General features: G+C 36.4%; 2 protein-coding genes across 5 annotated transcripts in view; both read left to right on the forward strand.

Annotated features, from left to right (window-relative positions):
• LOC139973817 (uncharacterized) overlaps positions 1-9,098 on the forward strand; it is a 17,901-nt gene extending 8,803 nt beyond the window's left edge. The window contains exons 6-15 of one of the 3 annotated variants that reach the window (XM_071980693.1): positions 11-53; positions 967-1,034; positions 1,863-2,054; positions 2,435-2,545; positions 3,098-3,246; positions 3,951-4,070; positions 5,024-5,138; positions 5,437-5,533; positions 7,918-8,032; positions 8,725-9,097. In XM_071980693.1, coding sequence (XP_071836794.1) covers positions 11-53; positions 967-1,034; positions 1,863-2,054; positions 2,435-2,545; positions 3,098-3,246; positions 3,951-4,070; positions 5,024-5,138; positions 5,437-5,533; positions 7,918-8,032; positions 8,725-8,820 — 1,106 coding nt within the window. In that variant the 3' untranslated portion in view covers positions 8,821-9,097. Of the gene's footprint in view, positions 1-10; positions 54-966; positions 1,035-1,862; positions 2,055-2,434; positions 2,546-3,097; positions 3,247-3,950; positions 4,071-5,023; positions 5,139-5,436; positions 5,534-7,917; positions 8,033-8,724 lie in introns of all 3 variants that reach the window. The other 2 variants (XM_071980708.1, XM_071980700.1) reach the window with 2 other exon arrangements.
• A 4,874-nt stretch (positions 9,099-13,972) lies between these two features.
• Positions 13,973-20,896, forward strand: LOC139973841 (inositol 2-dehydrogenase-like). 2 transcript variants are annotated; one of them, XM_071980724.1, is made up of 8 exons: positions 13,973-14,348; positions 14,676-14,897; positions 16,550-16,620; positions 16,994-17,102; positions 17,499-17,626; positions 18,386-18,609; positions 19,059-19,224; positions 19,570-20,896. In XM_071980724.1, exons 2-8 carry the CDS (start codon positions 14,677-14,679, stop codon positions 19,698-19,700), a joined length of 1,050 nt encoding a protein of 349 aa, XP_071836825.1. In that variant the 5' UTR covers positions 13,973-14,348; position 14,676; the 3' UTR covers positions 19,701-20,896. The 2 variants fall into 2 exon arrangements, with proteins under 2 accessions (XP_071836825.1, XP_071836820.1); XM_071980719.1 differs by having other exon boundaries at positions 13,976-14,348; positions 14,667-14,897.
• The last annotated feature ends 699 nt before the right edge of the window (positions 20,897-21,595 follow it).

Here is a 21,595-nt window from a genome sequence, read left to right on the forward strand (position 1 = left end):
TCATTTACAGATAAATGCTCATCCAAAATACACTCTAAAAGACAAAGGGAAAAGTCAGTAATTTGTTTTCTTTTGATTATGTACGTTATAAAAAGTTAAAGGGTCTGACGTTTCGATTCTAGGGAGGAGGTTTTCAGGGGAAGTCCGAGGAAATTGAAAGCCCGCCCCCCCCCCAACAAAAATTGAGAAAACAAGTTGATAAGCAGATAGGACGGACGCAATTTTATTATTGCCATATAATAAGATAGACCTCTATTTCTAATTTCATATTTAGTTGCATGTGCATGTATCGAAAAGGGGACAGAGGAGGGGCAGCGAAATGCTTCGTTGTTTGTAGAACTGGGTAGGTGGTTACATCAGATACACACAGTTCACTGTTTAGAAGCGGTGTAATTGTGGCTAACCGTAAAACAAACACGCAAATGTTAATCAGGGAGGTATAAGAACTTTGCTATAATGTTTCATCAGGCTTCATAATTTAATGGTGAAGTGTTCTGAATAGACCTATTTGTATATTTACTCTTCTAAAATAACCATCAAACAGTGCGCGTGTCTTCAATTAAATCATTTACAAGCGTTGTCTGTTGTCCTTAAACAAGACCGTAACCAAGCCAGAATTGGAAGGGTTGGGTTTTTTTTTTTATTTATTTTTTTTTTGGGGGGGGGGGGGACTTCCACCAGGCTGTCTATGCCACAATTATGTGTAGAACAGCTTTTACAGGTTGGAGGGTACAACAAATATTTTGCCCTAGCTAAATTGTTGGTACCCCTAAAAACTCAGAATCCCTGGCTACGGGCCTAGCCCTAATGGGAATCATAACATATATATATATATATATATATATATATATATATATATATATATATATATATATATATATACCAGTAACTTACTTTCGTGTCCCAAATGGTGGTTGGAATGATACGTTATGCAACGTTATAATTTTCTTTCAAAATTCGTAACAGGATTATTACTCAGACTCCAATTCCCATGGAAGCCCTACCAACGGCAAATCATGAAGTTGCGAACTCTAGTAAGTAAAACCGGCTTATAAAGGTGAAGTTGTACAACAGTATATATTATTACGACAGTAGCTATATAAGTTCCTAACTGTTTTTGCCAGTTCCCGATTAGGGCGTTATATACTTTTTACTCCAAAATGTGAAACAATTCCTGACGATTTTTCATTTATTCTACACGGTGATCTGAAGGAGTGAATTAAAGTGGATATTATAAGCTCAATCTTTAGTAGTAATTTGCAGCTCGTCAACCAAAACTTTAGGAGTCTAATCCATATATCCACTAGCGACAAAGACCTCATTCCAACGCTGCATGCATATTCCAGCATTTATAGGCCTATACCTGTTAACATGAAGCTGCTGGTTTTTATATATTGTCTCATATATTGTCTCATTTATATTGTCTACTTGTATATATTGTCCATATGTATACATATTGTCTCATGTATATTATCACCACGAATTCGCTTTAAACTTTGAATGAAAATAAAAACGGAAGAAAGATTGTTAACGTTCATTCCAACTATAAGCACTTTGTTGGTCCTGACCTGCTGTTATACGTAACAACTGGGTCTATTGTTGTTTTTGTCGTTATAACTGCTGGGTCACTTAGACAAGAGGGAAAATGTCATAGAAGCTATAAAACCCAATTATAGTGTTATATATGCTATACCCAGTGAAGCTTGCGAGAAATTAAAATTGATAAAGTATCACGTGACACTAGCTGTATATGATATTGCAAATGCAATTGAACTTTCTTTGTGACTGCTATTTCATCACTATGCACCTTCAAGAGATTTCTGCTGGAAAAAAAAAAACGATTCCTTTTCTTGATTCCTCAGGAAATAATTATGATGATTATGACATGAATGATGAATCCAGAAATAATGATGAAGATGAAGAGATTAGTACGGGAGATAAACTTACTCTGTTTAAGAGAACAAGTCGTCGTGGAAAACGACGTGAAAGATGGATTGGACAATTTAAGAAGGGAACCAAAGACGAAAAAATTGTTCATACATTCACATGTGGAGGTATGACAGTATATCGCGCATACCACATACTGCGCATACCGCATACCGCGCAGACCGCATACTGCGCAGACAGCATACCGCGCAGACCGCAGACCGCGCAGACAGCATACCGCGGAGACCGCGCAGACCGCAGACCGCGCAGACAGCATACCGCGCAGACAGCATACCGCGCAGACAGCATACTGCGCAGACCGTATACCGTTACCGTAGACCGTTATAGCTCTTATCCTTTATATTTCTGACTCTCTTTCTGTCCGACCCTCTCCCTCTCTAATTGTGTATCATCATGCAAAATATTTACATATATGTATATTATTATTACTAATATTTTAACTAACTTGTACCGATTATCATAATCATATGTCATTATTCATTTCCAGCGGCAGCGTCGTTGGTAGACAATAGAGTATGGTGGTCTTATTGCTCCAGAATTCTTACACTGCCTGCTCATTCTAATATCATTAGGACAATAGACGTTTGTAAAATCCAAGGTAAGCAATAGTAATGGAAGAAACTAGTATTACGGCCATATCGACTTGAGCAGAAGCTTAGACACGAAGCTTAGGATTAGCCTGACCGAGACAAAACCTTAAGTGTGATGTTCTATTTATGGCGCCTTCTGTTTACTTCTTTGCTTTGCACGACAGTCAATAATCTGTAATTGTTTGCAGCGTATTGGTAAGGACACGTCCAAACGTTTTATAAAAAAATAATTATTCCAAATTTTACATGGCACTTGACAGAGAGTAACCTTTCGTAGCCCGCTAGTCTATCTTTCTAATCTCAAATAATCATTTAAGGAATAATGTGCCTGTGTTTGTTGGTAATTATTCGTATTTGTTTGTATTCCATCGTAATTGTTTTTATTTGTCTGAATTATATTTGTCAATCCCGTCCTCTTGTTACATGTATTCATTTATGGAAACTCGAAAGAACTCTGAGCAAGCATATCGTGCATATATTTTTGCTTTATGTTTATCATTTAAATTTGTTTGTTTTCATTAAAGACAACATCTTGTAATCGTCTTCACATATTGTTATAGGTGTGACTTATTGCATTCAAGAAAAGTTGACTTTCGGTTCGTTGCGCAAACGTCTTGAAGCTAGCCGTCAAAATCCCCTTGTATCAACGGAGTTGGCCTCTTATGCACTGAACGTTATTTCTGGTGTAAATTTCTTACATTCAAATGGCGTGAGTATTAAATTTAGTGTAAAAATCGTTAAAGAAAGGCAAACCCAACCCTCTGATATAAAACATATCCCAATCGATGTAGATTAAATTAGTTATGGAGTTCATATGCTTTTCCATCTGTAGAGCGTTTATATTTTTAAGGGGATTTCAGTGGTTACACTTTTTTATTATCTTTTGTATTTACCCATTCAAACATTGAACCTCGAATAAGGACGTGGCAAAAATACATCATTTACACGATACGTTTGCTGATGATGAAACCCATTATGAAAACAACACAACAAGTTTAATATAAAAATGGGAGCCTTGAAGGTATTGAAATGCTATTGATAAAGTATGAGTCTATTGCGCTGAGAACAACTATAAGTATTGGAATGCATGATGCTAGACAATATATCTACACTTCTGATACGCCATTATTCTTCTAAACATGTAGTTGAAACTTGTGTATATATTTCTCTGACGGCTTCCCCTTCCCCCCCCAAAAAAAAATTATAATCATAAAAATAAATATATAACAAATAAATAAATAAAAAATATTAAATAAAAAAATATTAAAAAACATAAAAAATATTCTATGGATCAAAAGGTTATATTGTGGTAAGTAAACTTGAAGCAGACTGATTGTTCATCATAACACATTTGGAAGAGCCCTACCATGTCAAAGTGTCCATATGTGTTTCCTATACCTACACATTTTGCAGTGGCTGCATCCAGGACTAAGCGCGGGAAAGATTTTGCTAACGAATAGCGGCAAATCGTGCAAGCTATACGACTTTTGCCTGGCAACCGATGCTAAAGCAGTGATGTCAAGCATTGTAAAGGTATGTGTGTCTCTGACATGTGAAAACGATGAAAAAGTGCAGGGCCAGTCAATCGTTCTCGATAACGTCGAGTCATCGAAACAAGTTGCAGATACCGAGGAAATTAAGGGCGGGGCTTACGATTGTGACATGTATTAGAATATGTACCGCTAGAAGTCACGTGTGTCTTTATCATGTTCTAAAAACAACATCCCTCTCACAAGTTCAGTTCAGTTAATATATTTCGCATATACATAGACAAAGAGTCACAATCCTGTTCGTTTGAGAATGAGAACACCTCTTATTATAATGTTGCTCAAGCTAACTAAAGCAGTGGCAATCCCAAGGGAGGGGGACATGTCACCCACCTCCTATCGTCGGTGGATATTTTGAATTCAGCAAGGTCATAATTAGACCACTACTGCGAGGGGTACAATTAACCACCCTCTTTTCAGCCACCCTCTTTTCAGCTTATCGCAAAGTATAGCAGAGCGTTTTGCTTAGCCTTACTAGTCTTAATACGCCACAGAAAGCACCATTTGACGATTACAATTTGCTTTGTTTGTGGGGGAGGACACTATGACCCACCCCCACCCGGAAGTAGTCTTCAATAAGCCCAGGGCAGTGTCTCTTACTCTATAAAACCCTTGATTATTTCCTAAAAGTTTCATGTCCCTATACCTGAAATTGATACTGATTAACAGCATTTTGTTGCGCAGAACCTTTTCATTAAAGTGTTCTTTTATTTAGCTCATTTGACAAACGAAACTTGAACAGTGATGTTAATGAATTTTTGTTCCGGGTATTGTAGCATTAATAAATATTGAGAAGCAATTAAAAAATCTATTTCAAGCTTGCTATAAATCAACGAAACTTTTGCAGGCTGTTTTTACAAATAAATGGTGTATATACTACCGGGGTCGATGGTGATGGTAAGTAGTTTATTAATTACTTTTTAAATATTATTTCGACAGGGGAAAAACATCCTACCAGTGAGTTTTGCTACTGAAGCCATTTTTAGAAAACAGTACAATGAAGAAAGTGACACGTGGGCTGTTGGAGTTCTGCTTTGGGAATTATTTTCTTCTGGTAGGTCAATTCATAAACTGAGTTTGAGAAAATTCACTTGATTTGGAAAACTTTGGTATCTTTTATAAATATATGCTATTCGTAAAAAAAAGCATTTAAGTTAATTGCAAACAAATAAAAACAAAACCCATATTTTTGATGTCATTACAGGCTGTATCAAGCATGAGAAAATTGATTGAAGCCTTAAAGTGATAATAGGTAAACATGTAAATGTAGGTTATTGCTTCAATATTGCAGCTTGCCATTTTATTTTTTTAAGTATTAAAATTCTTTACTTTATTTGATACAATTTACACAGGAGCCAAGGTACCTGTTTACAAGACAAAACAACAAAAACCTACATATGAGGATATCCTTGAAATGCTCCCATGTCCTGATGACTGTCCAAATAATATGTAAGTGTTCCAGCTGATTCCGTTTCGAGCATAATATGTCTCTACATAATATGCAATTAAAACAGAGACGACCATTTAAGTTTGCTGTATTAATTAGGTACCATGGTATGCAGGCGCGTATCCAGGGGGGCGTTGGGGCGCGTGCCCCCCCCCCCCCGCGCGGGTAAGAAAAAGATGAAAGAAAAAGAAGAGAAAGAAAGAAATGGAAAAAAGAGGGGAAAAAAGAGGAGTAGAAGAGGAAGGAAGGGGGAAAAATGAAGAAAGAGAGAAAAATGAGAAAAGGAGGGAGTGAAAAACGATAAGATACCGGGAAGAGAAAGAGGAACAGTGACATCATTACAGCGCTGATCCCTATTATATACACAGGGTAGCCAGTGACGGATCGAGGATTTCGGAAGGGGCGTGCGCCTCACCCTACCCTTACACCGACAACTCCATTTTTGACGTTTCCATTTTTCCTCTCTCACTTTTTTTTTTGACTCTTTCATTGACTCATTTGACATTTATACAAATAAACATGATAATTTTGTGAGTTCTTTAATATTACAATACAGCTCAATAATTGCCTAACAATTTAATATTTTCTTATTTTTAGTTTTAATAGTACATATTAACAATATCAATACATACAGTGCAGCCGCAGAGACAAAACGTACAATAATACTATTCAACTATAACGATCGCGACTTGCACAACAACATTGAGAAGCAAAACATTACGAAGAAGAAATACTAAACAGGAAACCAAACAAGCAATGAGACCCTATAAAAAGAGCGCTAACTGCAAATGAAATCCTCCTTACTAAATGCAGTTTTAAATTCTTGAAGGGAGATCGGAGGATTAGGCTTATTCTTACAAAGATATTATTCAATTTGTAAATTAAACTTAAATTTAGATAGGAAATCTATACCCTTGGGAATACTACCCAGAGTTTTCTGTTGAAATATGAAAAATTTCGCATGAAAAATTAGAAAGTTGTAGGGATGTTTGAGAGTAAGTTTATAACCAAACAAAAGTCTTGTTTTGAAAACCAAACTGTCTACCAAGTAGTGCCTGCTCAACATCAAGAATGGAATTAGATTCCCCGGAGACAAAACGTTCTAGCCTTCATCTTTTTCTCTACAAAATGTACACCTAGGATTTTCCTCCTTCCCCGTGCGATATAAAAGATAATTAGTGCAAGGATTTTTCCTCTCTCACTATTGTATATATATATATATATATATATATATATATATATATATATATATATATATATATATATATATATATATATATATACAAATGATTTTCGATACAAATGATTTTCGAGTTGGATAGCATCATGTTTGATCTCTAGAGTAGGGCAAAATATGTCACCAAAAACAGAACTAGTATTGTTCGATATAGGTGACAAACGCCTACAGTGGAATTACGATCTTCCTTACCGGTTTCGAACCTCTGGACATACAATCAGCGTCCATAGCCTAGTGGTTAGGGTGTCCGCGTACAGAGCGGGAGGCCCGTGGTTCGAATCCCGGTGGAGGCTGAAAGTTTTTTCACTGTTCTTGATTTTCCAACTCATTACGATTTTCATTTATATATATATATATATATATATATATATATTTTATTTAAACCAAAACGTGGCCAATGCACTCATGCTTAATATATATATATATATATATATATATATATGTATATATATATATATATATATATATATATATATATATATATATATATATATATATATTTTATTTAAACCAAAACGTGGCCAATGCACTCATGCTTAATATATATATATATATATATATATATATATAGTTAATTACTGTACGAGCCTTGAGTATCCTGTGTTTGTCATGATAACACTATACAGGGCACCCTCTGTAATCAGCTTCTAGTAATAAGGAAGAACTTAACCAGTCAAAATAGATTCACTCAAAAATTCACTCAAACACATCTCATTCAACAGTATGCTATCTCAAGAATCTAAATTAAAATAGCTGAACCATGATACTTATGAAATCTTGAAGAGGACAACACTTACAATGTAACAGCAACAGTTTCAACTGTGACGTAAATCACAAGAAACGTAATTACGTGGATTGATTTAATTTGTGATCAAAGTGTGAGTCATTGGCGAAGGGGCATGGAATTACACATTCGGGTTTCGAACTTGTGTAATGTAATATTTAACACTCATGCTTAATTTTATTGTTTTTTTTCAACTTAGCCTGCTGTTTATTTCATAGTTGTCCTCAAGCATCATACCAACATTGTCAAATCCTTCGTTCCAAAATCATCCTCTTTCAACTCTTTTTGTTTTCCTGGACACTTTAATGATCCGGTCTCACTGTATACAGTACTTGTCTTTTCTGTTTTTTCTTTTAAACAAATAGATACAGCGAGATAACAGAGTGTTGGCAGTTAGACTATGCGGCTCGCCCATCACTAGAACACATTGAACGCAGGTTGAGGACAACATCTACAGCGTATGCAATTGTTCTGCTGAAGGTATAACACGTGTAGATGCACCAATTACACAGAATAACAACGATGTCGTGTTTTAGAATGTCCTTGCGAGAAATAAATGCACCAGTAAATAAATAACAATACGCGGGTTACGGATTCCTGTACGCTCAAAAGACACTGAGGCCAAAAAAAAACCCCAGATGGGTTCATATGTCAGCAATTGCTACAGCTTAAACATAAGTTTGCACGCTCTGTTTTCCTATTACGTTATGAAACTGTAAATACAGTATTGCCTCGAGGCTAGATCCCCTCACCCCCCCCCCCTCCAGTCAGAACTGGTGTTATACATGGAAGGCATGAAACTCGTGGGTTAGCAAGGTGGGATGAAACAGTGAATTCCTTTCAAAACTACGCTCTATTATGTATACTATATACTTACACTCAAAAAGTGGTTTCTGTGTGTGTGCGTATGCGCGTGTGCGTTTGTTTTTCTATCTCACCGAGGACTTGAACAAAAGAATTCCAGGTCCTCGGTTGTGATTTCTAAAGAATCACCACGTCCTCGGAAGAATTCTATTGTATGGGGTATTGTTAAGGTTAGGGTACGTGGATTTGAACAATGGAAAATACAATGGGGTCCTTGGTTGGAATGTAATACAAACATGTGTGTGTGTGTGATGGGTGTGGATCCGGATGAAATAACGTTCAAACGGGTTATGTTCTTTTCCTTGCAGGACGTTTCACAGACATATACGGTTTGTAGTTCTGGACATTTTAAACCCAGCTTGGAATCAACACAAGAGTACCAAACGGAAATCTTCAGTGATTGAGTATACCGTTCCTGAAAATTGGGGAGCTTCATATATTTATTAGATTGAAATCAAGAATTCAATTTGATTATTGCAATGTGTGCAAATCCAAAATCAGTTAATGTTTGACCTTACGATCTCTTCTCGTTTCTCATTTTGCATAATTCATTCACCAACTGTTCCACAATGTACCATTTAGTGTTAAATTCATCTTACAAATGTTGTAAAATGTCCATAGTTCCAGAACTTGACGTTACAAATGGTGCTCGTAGCGTGTGCTTTCTAGTTAGTAAGTTATATGTATATATATATATATATATATATATATATATATATATATATATATATATATAGATATATATATATATAGATATAGATATAGATATATATATATATATATATATATATATATATATATATATATATATATATAGATATATATATATGACAGCTAGCAGGAATAGTTACAATCAATATACATATATATATATATATATATATATATATATATATATATATATATATACATATATATATATATATATATATATATATATATATATATATATATATATATATATATATGTGAATGAGTACGTTAACTATGTCAAACTAATTGCATGCTGAATGATTGCTACGATATCAACAGTGGGATGTAGTTCAGAAAAACAATAGGACAGTAATCTAAGTTGCTTTTGGCAGTATTCTGATTCATTGCGTTGTAAATCCTTATCTATATTTTTCACACAGACAACTAACTTCAAGACATGCTGGTAGTTAAATTTTTAATAGAGATGTTAATCCTTATCAACATTTCTCTTCACGAATATATAAAAAGGCACAATAGGCTTCGTGGCTAGGGACAGGAGTAACGGCGATAATAAAAATCACAGTTATCGTGGTGACAGGAGAGTAGAACACGGGTGTGAAAGCATCACCATCCATTCAGAAACAGAAGCATGAATCAGCTAAAAGATTGGTGTTGAGTTTATATTGTTTATTGAAATATAGCTGAATACTTAAGGTAGTAGATAGCCTATAGATCTTTACATTTTCCCATCACTTTATAATTAATCAATACATATAACTATATATAAATATATATAACTATAAATATATAACTACATATATATATAACTATATATATAACTATATGTAGAACTTTTATATATAAATATATATATATATATAACTATATATATATATTCTAAAATAGACACATAGTAAATCTATGAATGATAAAATGAGGTCATAGTATACATTGATGAGATCAATATCAAACCAAATAAATCATTATTAGAATATACTTTCAATTATAATTGATTTTGAAGAAACAGGAGGCGTAGGCTTTTCTTCAAAAGAGATCGAAAAATCAAGGTGATATTTTTTTACATGTAATAAAATAATGCACTGCTGTCGCAAATAGATACTTTAAATTTCACAAATAAGAATTTACTGTTAAGAATTTACGAGCGAAAATGTTGATAACTGGGTGTCACTTTTCGACAAAGTTATGAAGGCCTGGCCACACTGTGCAAATATATCAGTATTAAGCACGTCATCACCACACGCAACCAATATTTGCAGAAACGAGATTTATTTGTCTTCAAGAAATCCGGGTAACTTTGTTTAGTACAAAGGAGGATCTTATAGCATAAATAAAAGACAAAACCACAATACGAGAACAAAACAAAACAAAAAAGGTCTTGGAACATAACAGAATTGGCAGAAACTAGAAGACAATGTCATCTTTGCAGGTGATAATATAATTATACAAATAATAATAAATAATATTTCATTACTCTATAGCGAGCATGCAACGGGCAGTGGCCGTAACGCTTTGTATTGATTGGTTGTCTTTCTGCTTGAGCAGGTAGTTAATACCAGAAATGTTGTAGTCGCAAATATGTCGCAATGTCACTTTCAACACATTTTGCAGCAGTGGCAAACAATTGCTAAGGCTAGAAAAATCACGTAATCATTTAGTTATCATCTTATTATGTACACAGGATCTATATAAAAAATATTTAAAAAAACATTGAACAGCACTAAATTAAAAATACTTGATACTCATACTTTATCTTTCTCAAACTTTTCTTTTTGTCATATTTTATACGCATCTTCCTACGTAAATCTTTGTTCTCTTCTTTCTTTTAATTCTTAGTGAATAATACAGGATGTAACAGTAAAAATAACCTCAATATTGTTAATTTTAGTATACTATGAATGATATCTTAGGGTACAATAAACTCAATAAATGACATCAACTTTGTTCATAATATCTCTTTTTCTTTGTGGTGGGTCGTATTATGATTTTATTATCCCAGGCCTATATTTATCCATTTATCCTCTAATATCCATGCATTTGACGATGACAAACTGTTTAACATTGTCGGTAAGAATTAAACTGATTTCATAATTAGTTCTTTCCTTGGCATCTAAATTCATACATCCATCATTCAAACTTATTTGTAATAGTTTGAGATAGTGGTTCACAGCTAGGAAATTTCGTTGCCACTATAGAAACTATCTGCCAAATAAATGATGTCATTTTGTTTATTGTTGGCATGGTCCTAGCTCCAATTGACAAACGAACTAATTTGCATAATCATGGTATATATTATGAGAGAAGTCAATAATGTTATAGGCTTAACCTTTGGTTTCATTAGCAACATATATGTCATCGTATTTGACCTATATATACTGACACGGCAAATGTATTAGGGAAAAAAAGATTCAATTAGGTTAAAGCGTCACAACGTTATTAGTCACATAGTGATTTTGAGGCATAACATACTAACGTGATTCAATGACATACTGATATAGAAGTGTAATATAAAAATATCGATCGTGTTATGCTGCAGACGTCAATATGTCATGAATAGGATTTTTGTTTTTCTTCAGTGATGTTAGTTTTGGATAAAACTTTCTCAACTTTTGAACCGAACAGAACACCATGCGGTATAGTCAGTATTGCGAAGTTCGCCATACTGCGAAGTTCGGGCACCCTAAGAAATACACGATTTTCACCATGAAAACCTACAGGAAGAGCCAAATTTCACCAAAAAGTACGAAGCTACAGTTATTTTCTCTCCAAAATGACCCGTGTGCAAGAAATTACTTACATATTTGTCAATAAAATGACGAAGATCTATGAAGTCTGTTATAATTACTGAAAGAGCAACAGCGCCACCAATTTTTACCAGCGCCACACTGTGGGTTGCGTGGCCGAACTTCGCAATACTCTAGCAAGAAATACCAGTTCCACAATCACGAAGAATCTTCTTGGAAAACAACGTGAAAACAGTTTGCAGGAAAGAAAGTTTGGCCGTGTATCGTACTATAACAAAATTCTCCCACCATATGAAGTATATTTTCAAATGATTTATACCAGAAGATTTAGTTTTGGGGTGTTTTAAGTCTTAAGTGGCCGAACTTCGAAGTCACCATCCTAATACAGATATAGAGATTTGAAACCGAACACCAAACCGTCAGGGGTGTTATCCAGGTAGACTTAACCAGTGCGTTACTAACAACTCACTGATTAAAACCTTCTGATATTATTCTTGACATGCAGATTTCTCGAGTTGGGACGTATTAATTCTAATAACATATTGATGTTTATATACATCGATAAACTTTCTGATGTGTTTATCTTTCTGACATACTGGTGTTTTGTTCATGTTGTGAAGCAGATGGCGTTCCATAACATTATGAACACAAGAAAAACAGGCTGTTAATCGCAGGTGGTGGACAGTGAAGTCAAATTTAAAAAATAACTAAATAAAAAGAAGAACAGGGCTAACTAAACGTCTATTTACTAGCTATGGGATGCGATAACTATTAGCAGGCCCTGAATGCATGAGATTAACGTGTATATACTAGTGGGGGGGGGGGGGGTGGGGTTATATCTAATATTATGATTTACAACTGTTTACTCGTGTCATTAATTATCTGTACTCAGGCGCGTATCCAGGGGGCGTTGTGGGCGCGCCCCCCGTGTAAGAAAATAAAAATAGAGAAGAAGAAAGGGAAAAAAAGGGGATGGGGAAAAGAAGAAAGGCGAAGAAGGAAGGGAAAAGAAGAAAGAGAGAAAAAGGAGGGAGCAAAAGACTTGAAAAACGCCAAGACACCGGGGAGAGAAAAAGACACAGTGACATAATTACAGCGCTGATCCATATCATATACACAGGGTAGCCAGTGACTGATCGAGGATTTCAAAAGGGGTGTGCGCCTCACCTTACCCCTTACACCGACAAGTCCATTTTTGACGTTCCATTTTCCCTTTTTTACTAATGTATATATATATATATATATATATATATATATATATATATATATATGCATATATATATATAGGCCTATTTATATATATATATATACAAAAATATGACACCCCCTCCCCTTAGACCCCTCCCCCATATCAATCGCAAAATGTATTCCCCCCTGCAAATTCCTGGTTATACGTCGCTATACATGTGCAATTGTGACCGGTCTGTTAGGGGTTGAAGGAGGTTTCTGTATATTGTTTGTCCATGGATGAAAGTTTGTGCAACATTATGGTTATGTTTTGAAGTGAATTTATTCACTAGAAATGTGAATTTTCAAATTTGGAACAAATAATGGGCTTAAAACATTGAAAAGTGGGGCTGACGGGTATTGTGGGCCGCGACGTAGAATCACCCACAAAAGCAATGAACCACAGGAGATTCGATGAGGTCGAACATGATGGTTATGGATGAAAAAAAAACTATTGGGAGATACTTGGTTCTCAGGCAAAAATGTACATATAGTTCGTTATTTTCAAACCCGAGAAGTGCCATTTCCGGTGATCTCGGGTTGTATCAAAACCAGAAAGTTTCGGCTACGCTGCGCGCCAACTGATGGTGGCGCTCCGCTTAGATAGTAAATCGCGCCCCGGGTAACAAAAATCCTGAATATGCACCTGGTACTGTGGTACAAAAAAAAATTGCTCGTTGTTAAAGGCTACTTTCTACTGAGTGAAATTTGATGGATTGATAACACTTCAATATAATACAAAACATTGCTGCCAAATCCATATACCGTGATGATATGACGGTATATATATCATAAAGGTTGTAATTGCAATGAAGCTGGTCTGCTGAAGATAGGCGCTTACTTTTGCTGGTACAAAGCATTGGTTTGACAAGGTTGGGAGTGCCAGTACTGTAGTAATAGAAGCTCACGATAGACTTCAATCGCTATCATTGTTGTCATTTCGGCGTTTTTCCTGCCTGCCAGTCCTGAATCTGATTGGTTAGATACTTGTCTCTCGCTGTTCAATCCATCACACGTTCATAGTTTATTGCAACACGTTGTGTTTTCGACGAGCAGGCACACTAGTCTATAAAACAGAACCGGGAGCTACGCTTTAAAAGCGCAATCACATGAACGTTGGATCAATTGTTTTCCTGTTCAGTGTAGGAGGAGGTAGATCCCTGAACGATCAGCTCATCTACTTACAACCATACTGGGATCCTGCTACAGAGAACTCGGAGTAGTAGAAGTACGAATCACGAAGTACATAGGTAAATATATCCCCATTGTCAAACTGAATTTATGTTTGAACGAGGCTTTCCTATAACCTATGTTCGATGAATGAATAGAGGCTGAGAGATTAGTGCAATATATTTCAGACGTCAGAGTTATGTCAACCTGCATTATTTGACATGGGAGTCCAAATGGTCTTGTCCTAGCATGTTCAGTCTATGAATAGGCCCATCGGAATCCATTGATCCAGGTTCATTTGAGCAATAACATGAAAGCGACTTTATGCGTAAATTCCAAAAGATATTTACAATGATGGTGATCCGATTTCAAATATTTTGGTCACTTTTGCTTTTCAGGGTTAATAGAATGACTTCAGATACGAGAAGAGTTGGTCTTGCCATCTTTGGTGTTGGACGAATGGGCCAGGTTCATCTTGGAAGCATCCTTAGAATGACCACGGCCCATCTCAAATACATTGTAGAAGATAATCTCCAACTTGGGCAAGAAATTGCCAGGAAGAACCTGGTTAATGATGAAGTCAAGGTGATAAGGTCACAAGATGATGATCAAGTGTTTCAGGACGCAAGGTAAGCGCAATAAAACAATGTAGCACCTCAGATAGAGCTGGGATCTCGGGGTAACATCCTGTGCAAAAAATAGTGCGATTTCGTTTACTTAATGTTTGAAAGCTTAATTACATAGAATAAAATCCGAATCTAAGTACTTAATTAAGTTGCATGGGGGAATCCTCCGATTCATCCGTGTCCAATGCGATATATTCCCTAGTGGCTTTAATATACACTGCTACGTAGTCAGATACAAAGTTGTAGTTTGTTCAAAAGGTTTTGTTGGCAACGTCAGGTAGGGAAAGGAATCGGTAGACGACTGAAATAAGACGAAAGGGCAGTTCAATGGAGAATGAAATATGATAGAACTTTCCTTGCAGTTACATAAAAATATACAAGAACACAACGTACCTGTATTTACAAACTTAGGGCTTAAGCTAAGCGTGGAGTTACCTCCTTTTAGTGTAGGGTCCAGTGTGTAGGAGTTGCACCGGCCGCTAATTACGAGACGGGATGGTGACTGGTGCTGTTTTGCCGTTTTCCACAGGTTAAGAGTTGTCAGTGGCGTAGGAAGGTACTTTTGAGTGGGGGGGGGGGGCTGAAGACTAATGGCTGGCCTGGGGGAGGGGTCTAAGGGGAGGGGGTGTCCCCTCCCCTTTGGATTTTTTTTGCATTTCCAGGTGGGCCCAGATGTAATTTGGTGCAATATAGCACACTCTAACCCACCTATCCATTTTGTGTATAATTTTGCATTTTCACCTGGCCTTAGATGCAATTTGGTGCTCCAAATGAGATTTTTTTCTCATTTGGAAATGAAAAAGGGGTTTTCTGACTTGCGAAGTGGAGGGGGGAATGATACTTCCGCCCCTCCATATGTTTCACTTGGGGGATGGCGCCACAGCCACCAGGTTCCTACGCCCTTGAGAGTTGTGAGAGTTCAGTTAAGCAGATTAAAGACTTCCTCCTGAATTACGATAGAGATGCCGGTGCTGGGCAGAGTTACCGGAAACGGAATAGCGTTGTGACAAGACAAAAATGCAGACAGGTTCACAGTGTTAAGGCAAGAAGGAATGTTTGAGACAGCAGCAGCAGCCGAGGATCAGAGAGGCCGCGTCACAGGACAGAGAAACTAGAGCCACGTGGAACTCTCCGTTATATAGGGGTGACTTGAGTTCAGCCGGCCGTCACCGCACCTTGGTAATCAGCATGGCGTAGCTTGACAATCTGCAGGAATCCAGACCAGCCAATAACTTACCATGGTAAACACGGTAAAACAGACAAACGGAAATTGACTCTTTTCACAACGACATCTTGTCACTCACAGGGTACTTATGATATTTTACGGGCACGTGAGACAGGGACGTCGAGGGTCAGTTCGTGCCCCGTTGATAATTATGTCCCCGTGTCCCTTTTTAGGGTTTCATGTTGCCTTAAGCATATTACGAGTATAATTATAATTATTCCGCATTTCACGGTTCCCCTTACTCCCCCTCCGACCAGACCTCTGGTCAGGCCTGTATGTGACTGAAGTGCTCATTATGTCTGGAAAGACATAAAATACATGTAATTTGTAAAATATTTTATAAAACATGTAAAATGCTTGTCAACTCCGTTGCGTATATATACCAACACAGTAATCAACCGGACATTTTTTTTTTCATTTTCTTTGGCAGCATTGAAGGGATCATCATTTGCACCCCTACACATTTACATGAAGGCCTTGTGCGGCGGGGGCTTAAATCAGGTAAGTAGCTTGAAAACAATTGGTGAAAGGTACCGTCGGTAGTATCTTAAATCAAACTGATCAGCAACCAAGATCTCCCCAACTGACTGAAGACTGTTTGATTGAAGGTATGCGATAGCTTCTATACAATTTATACTCGGTCTCCAACCTGGTTGCTGACGGCAAACATTAACTTACGTAATAGAAAACAATTCTACTCAGTGAACCCTTTTGAGTAATGACATTGATTTTATTCTCAACTCTGCGTCACTGAAATCTCTTTTTTTTCTTTTTCTGGTCACGAAATCCAGTATGTAGAAGCATAAGAACAATCATATGAAAGTGAAATGTTGAGTCATTTGAATCAATATGGTTTTGGTTTGATATTTACCAGCCAAAGCAGTCTTCTGTGAGAAGCCGTTAGCTGGTAGCACTGAAATTATCGAGGCATGTTACAAGGATGCTGAAAAGTATGACAAACCTCTACTATGTGCTTTCAACAGGTAAGCTAATGTAATGATTTTATTTGGTACGAACGATTTGAACCTTTCTGCGTAATGTTGTTAAGCCAGTTATCCTAGTCATCATAATTCGAAAATTCAGTTATACACTTTATCCTTATTAAGCTTAATGCGAGCAAACCGATATACCCTGGTTTACATGTATATACCAAAAAAAAAGGAAGGTCAGTTTTAGGCCATGATTTGATAAAAGCTAGCTCAGTGAGACTTGATAGGGTTGCATTCTTCAATTGAGATGAATAGTAGTATCGGATAGAGCCTAACACAATGAACGTTATAACCAAAGATTAGCAAATTCCTGCGCGCAAATACAAATCTTTCCTCAGGAAATAAAGTCCACCAGAAAACTGAAAAGTATTGATTCTTTTCCTCAATCAGACGATTTGACCCAGGGCTGTGCTTGATGAAACAGCGTTTGGTTCAAGGTGAAGTGGGTGAAGTTCAGTGCATCAAAAGATGTAATCGCGATAATCCACCACCTACCGTGGAGTTTCTGAAGATGTCAGGTAATGTTTGAAAATATTTTTAACGAGTACAGTAATTCAGGTAAACAAATTGATTTATTGTAAGATATATACTTCTAAAACCATTTGCCTAAAGAATTATTTCAACAAATCGCTCTCAGCACTGGACCTTTACCTTTCGCTGTATTTACCACAACCGTGTTAGCAAAGCGGTATAGTCTTCTTTTCAACAATTTTCTTATCGAAAAGCTTCATTTATCCTTATTCTTCTACATTGAGTGTCGAAGAACCTTATAGCGTAAGTCTCTTATATATGACAAAAGGATATCTTACTTATATTGAATGCTAGCATTCAATGACATCATCCAAAAAGTTAAAGTTGAAGGTATAGCCTACAGTCTTGTTCAAGGCCAAAGTCGTCTCACACGACTTGACAACTTAACCCTGGTCATTGGTAACTTGTCACACCCACACACCAAATAGTGCACAATTCATTCAATCTATCTTGGGGCACTACAGTGCATCCCCCGGGGACTTCCCATTGGGTGCAGCCACAAACCGGCACTCGCAACTATATTTACAAGTTACCTCGCATAGTCCCCACTTATACACCTGGGTGAAGAGAGGCAATGGACTTAAAGTGCCTTGCCCGGGGACACAATGCAATGATCTGGCCTGGAATCGAACCTGCATATCCTTAGGTTACAAGTCCACTGCCTTATACACTTGACCACACGCCCCCCCCCCCCCCTCCGATAAAGAGTATTCTGACGTGAGCGTTGGTCCGCTCTTTACACTCAGGAGGAATCTTCCAGGACCAAGGTATCCACGATATAGATGCAGTTTGTTGGACCATCGGGGAATACCCAGTATCAGTATTCACCCAAGCTCACGCCTTCCGCAAGGAAATAGCGGACTGCGATGACGTAGATCAAGTTATTATTGTGATGAAGTTTCCAAGTGGCTGCATCGCCAGTATAGATCTTAGCAGACATGCAGTGTACGGCTATGATCAGCGAATGGAGGTAGGGTTTATTCACTTATAGTAGTTGGTTCTTTTCAACCCCAATAAGGTGAAATCTTGTCTATGTCATAATTGTCCCATATTTTCATTCCATTTAATTTGCAAAACGTGGAGGTTAATGCTTAATTTCCTTCTTTCTGACGTGATTGTGGTAAAAGGCTAAATTAACATACAACATTTTCAGGACGAAATATTTCCTGCACGATTAAGTGTAAAGTAAGGTAATAGCCATTCGACGTTAGCAAAATATAACTGTTAGTAGCTTAAAAAAATATATATGTTCATTAAATCACTTACAGGCAAGTACTTGAAACAGAAAATGGGCCGTGCTTTAACCATTTAAAATTTCTGTTGTTATTGTCTTAATTTATTTCTTGTTATGGTTATTACATCATATCAAATTTCACCATACTGCCATAACATAGAGGTAACTTTCTTATTTATTTATAGATCTTTGGCTCCAAGGGTATGCTTGAACAGCAAAACAAGGCTCCTACATCCATCGTCCATCACAATGAATCAGGTGCTTGCAAGAACCCAATAGAAGCATCTTTCCTACAAAGATACGGGGAAGCATATGAATTGGAGCTTCAACACTTTATCAATGTCGTATTAGGTAAGTAATGTATTTAATATACGATTGCTCTTGCGATTATCTCTGCTTAAGTGTAGCTAAATCAATGATCAGTTTGCATGCTACTTCAGATAATATACATAAATTAAAATATGAAATAAATATAGAATAAAATTAAAGTCGCACCTTTTGTGCAATTGTACGTAACATTAAATCTTCTCGTGTAAAACGTGAAATAGATTAGAAACGCTTGTTGGCTTTCTAATTGCCACATTGTACGAAAACATAAAATATTGACTTATAACTTAACTTACTGTATTAAAAGCGACAGTGAAAATTTTTAATTAACAATTTTAAATTAACACTGTTTACTTCGTTTGAATTTAGGTATCGAGAAAGAGATTCTCGTAAAGAAAGAAGAAGTCATCCAAATATGTCAGATCACTTCTGCGTGTGAGGAATCCTACCGAACAGGCAAACCAATTTTCATGAGTTCCTTCCAAACTGGTGCTATATAGCTTGAATAGTATGTTTATATTGCTAAATTTGTGAAGTTTTACTAAGAATTTACTTTTCCGGATCTTATACTATACAACACTAACGTCATTCCCGGTATAAAACCTCGCCATACCACATATTTCTTTCACACTTAAGATTACTGTATTTATCTGGACTAGTAAGCAGTTCTTGAATAGCTCCTCACTATCTTACATAGAATAGTGTGACTATTGCTGGTATCAATGAGTCAGGGTCATAACCAAGAAGTGATTGGGGGGGGGGGGGGTTTGAGGGAGGGAGGTTGGTGACAGTATATATATTCTAGCTGATGTTCTGAGGAATTTATTTTGGTGCAGAACCAATCCAGGCTCAAATTAATGGCAAATCCCGAAGCAAACCTGGATAGACTCGGTAAAAGTGAATGCATGCAAACATAATAAGCAACTCTTCGCTGGATTTGCTTTTGAAGTCTGAGGAGATTGTGTGCATGAATTACTGTATTTCGCCAATGTAGCGGTTGATGGTTATAGCAATATATTACCTTAACGGATAATTTCACGCTTTCTCTTTCTCGTATTCTTTCTCTCTTCCGTATCCAATAATACGTTTCTAATTAATACCTCCCTTAATCCCTGGACATATCTTGACCAATTTTGATTTCCAAACATAGGAATGTGACACGAAATTTAACTGATATCTGCAGTCAATCTGAAAATGTTTATTGGTAATCGTACAAAGTATTGATCATTACGATGATTAACATCACAAAAGTACGATGATTGGTTACTAATTATCGTCGAAACGACAGAATACCTAGCCGGTAATAATTAATATGGACAGATTTTAATATTGTTTGATTGTGTGAAGTTACGATAAAGTACCTAAGAGACCAACCAATATAACATTTTAAAGTTATATAGCCTTTCCAGCCGCACCAAGGAAGATAACGCATTTTAACAAACAAATTAAGTTTGGGTAATCCTTAGTCCTATAACTGCAAAGAAGGAAAGAAAGAAAAGTAGATGATATCCAAGTGCGCTAAAGCTTAAAATCATATCGCTGTTTCCTTAATTATATCCTGAAATAAGGGTGGAAATAACAAATGACATTACTGTAGTAACTATATATGTTGACTTTGAACAATGTTTATGATTGTGGCTATTTAACAAGCAGTGTATGACCCATGTAATGCATTATTAAAGAAATTAGGGAAGTCTAGAATGGTCGACAAAGCTTATATATATATATATATATATATATATATATATATATATACATATATATGTCTATTTATATATATATATATATATATATATATATATATATATATACATATATATATATATATATATATATATATATATATATAATTGAAAATTTTAATATATATTTTTTTGGGGGGGGAGGGCATGTAAGTAGGAGACGCAGCCTACGTGCACATGAGGCCGAACAAATTTCTTCGAGTTACGAAAGAAGGCACGTAATGATAGCTAAAATGTTATTATTGATACCATTCTTTACTGCGACATGTCCTGGCTGTGTTGACTTTTTCCAGCAAAAGGAGCCAAATGGCGATTCAATACATAAGTAAACTATAAGAAATTACAACAACAAACAGGCTGCATTTAGGTCTTCAGATATATGTAAAGATTGTACTCGCCTGAACTCCTGACTTGGAAAGATGAAATATTTGATAGTTACAAAGTTAAACAGGAGCAGGGAGAGAAAGAATGAGAGAGGGAGAGGAGATGATGTTGTCAAATTTGGCAAGATGTGAGAGCGGGCATCATGCTGTGTATGAAGTGATACTTTGGAAAGAGGGGGTAACAGGGGGTAGGAGGGGGTAGGAAGGGGGAAAGGTTGCAAAACTTAACAAAAGCTAACATCACATCGGTGACTATAAGATGTGATAAAA

Source organism: Apostichopus japonicus, chromosome 2 (genome assembly GCF_037975245.1).
Source record: "Apostichopus japonicus isolate 1M-3 chromosome 2, ASM3797524v1, whole genome shotgun sequence".
NCBI lineage: Eukaryota > Metazoa > Echinodermata > Holothuroidea > Aspidochirotida > Stichopodidae > Apostichopus > Apostichopus japonicus.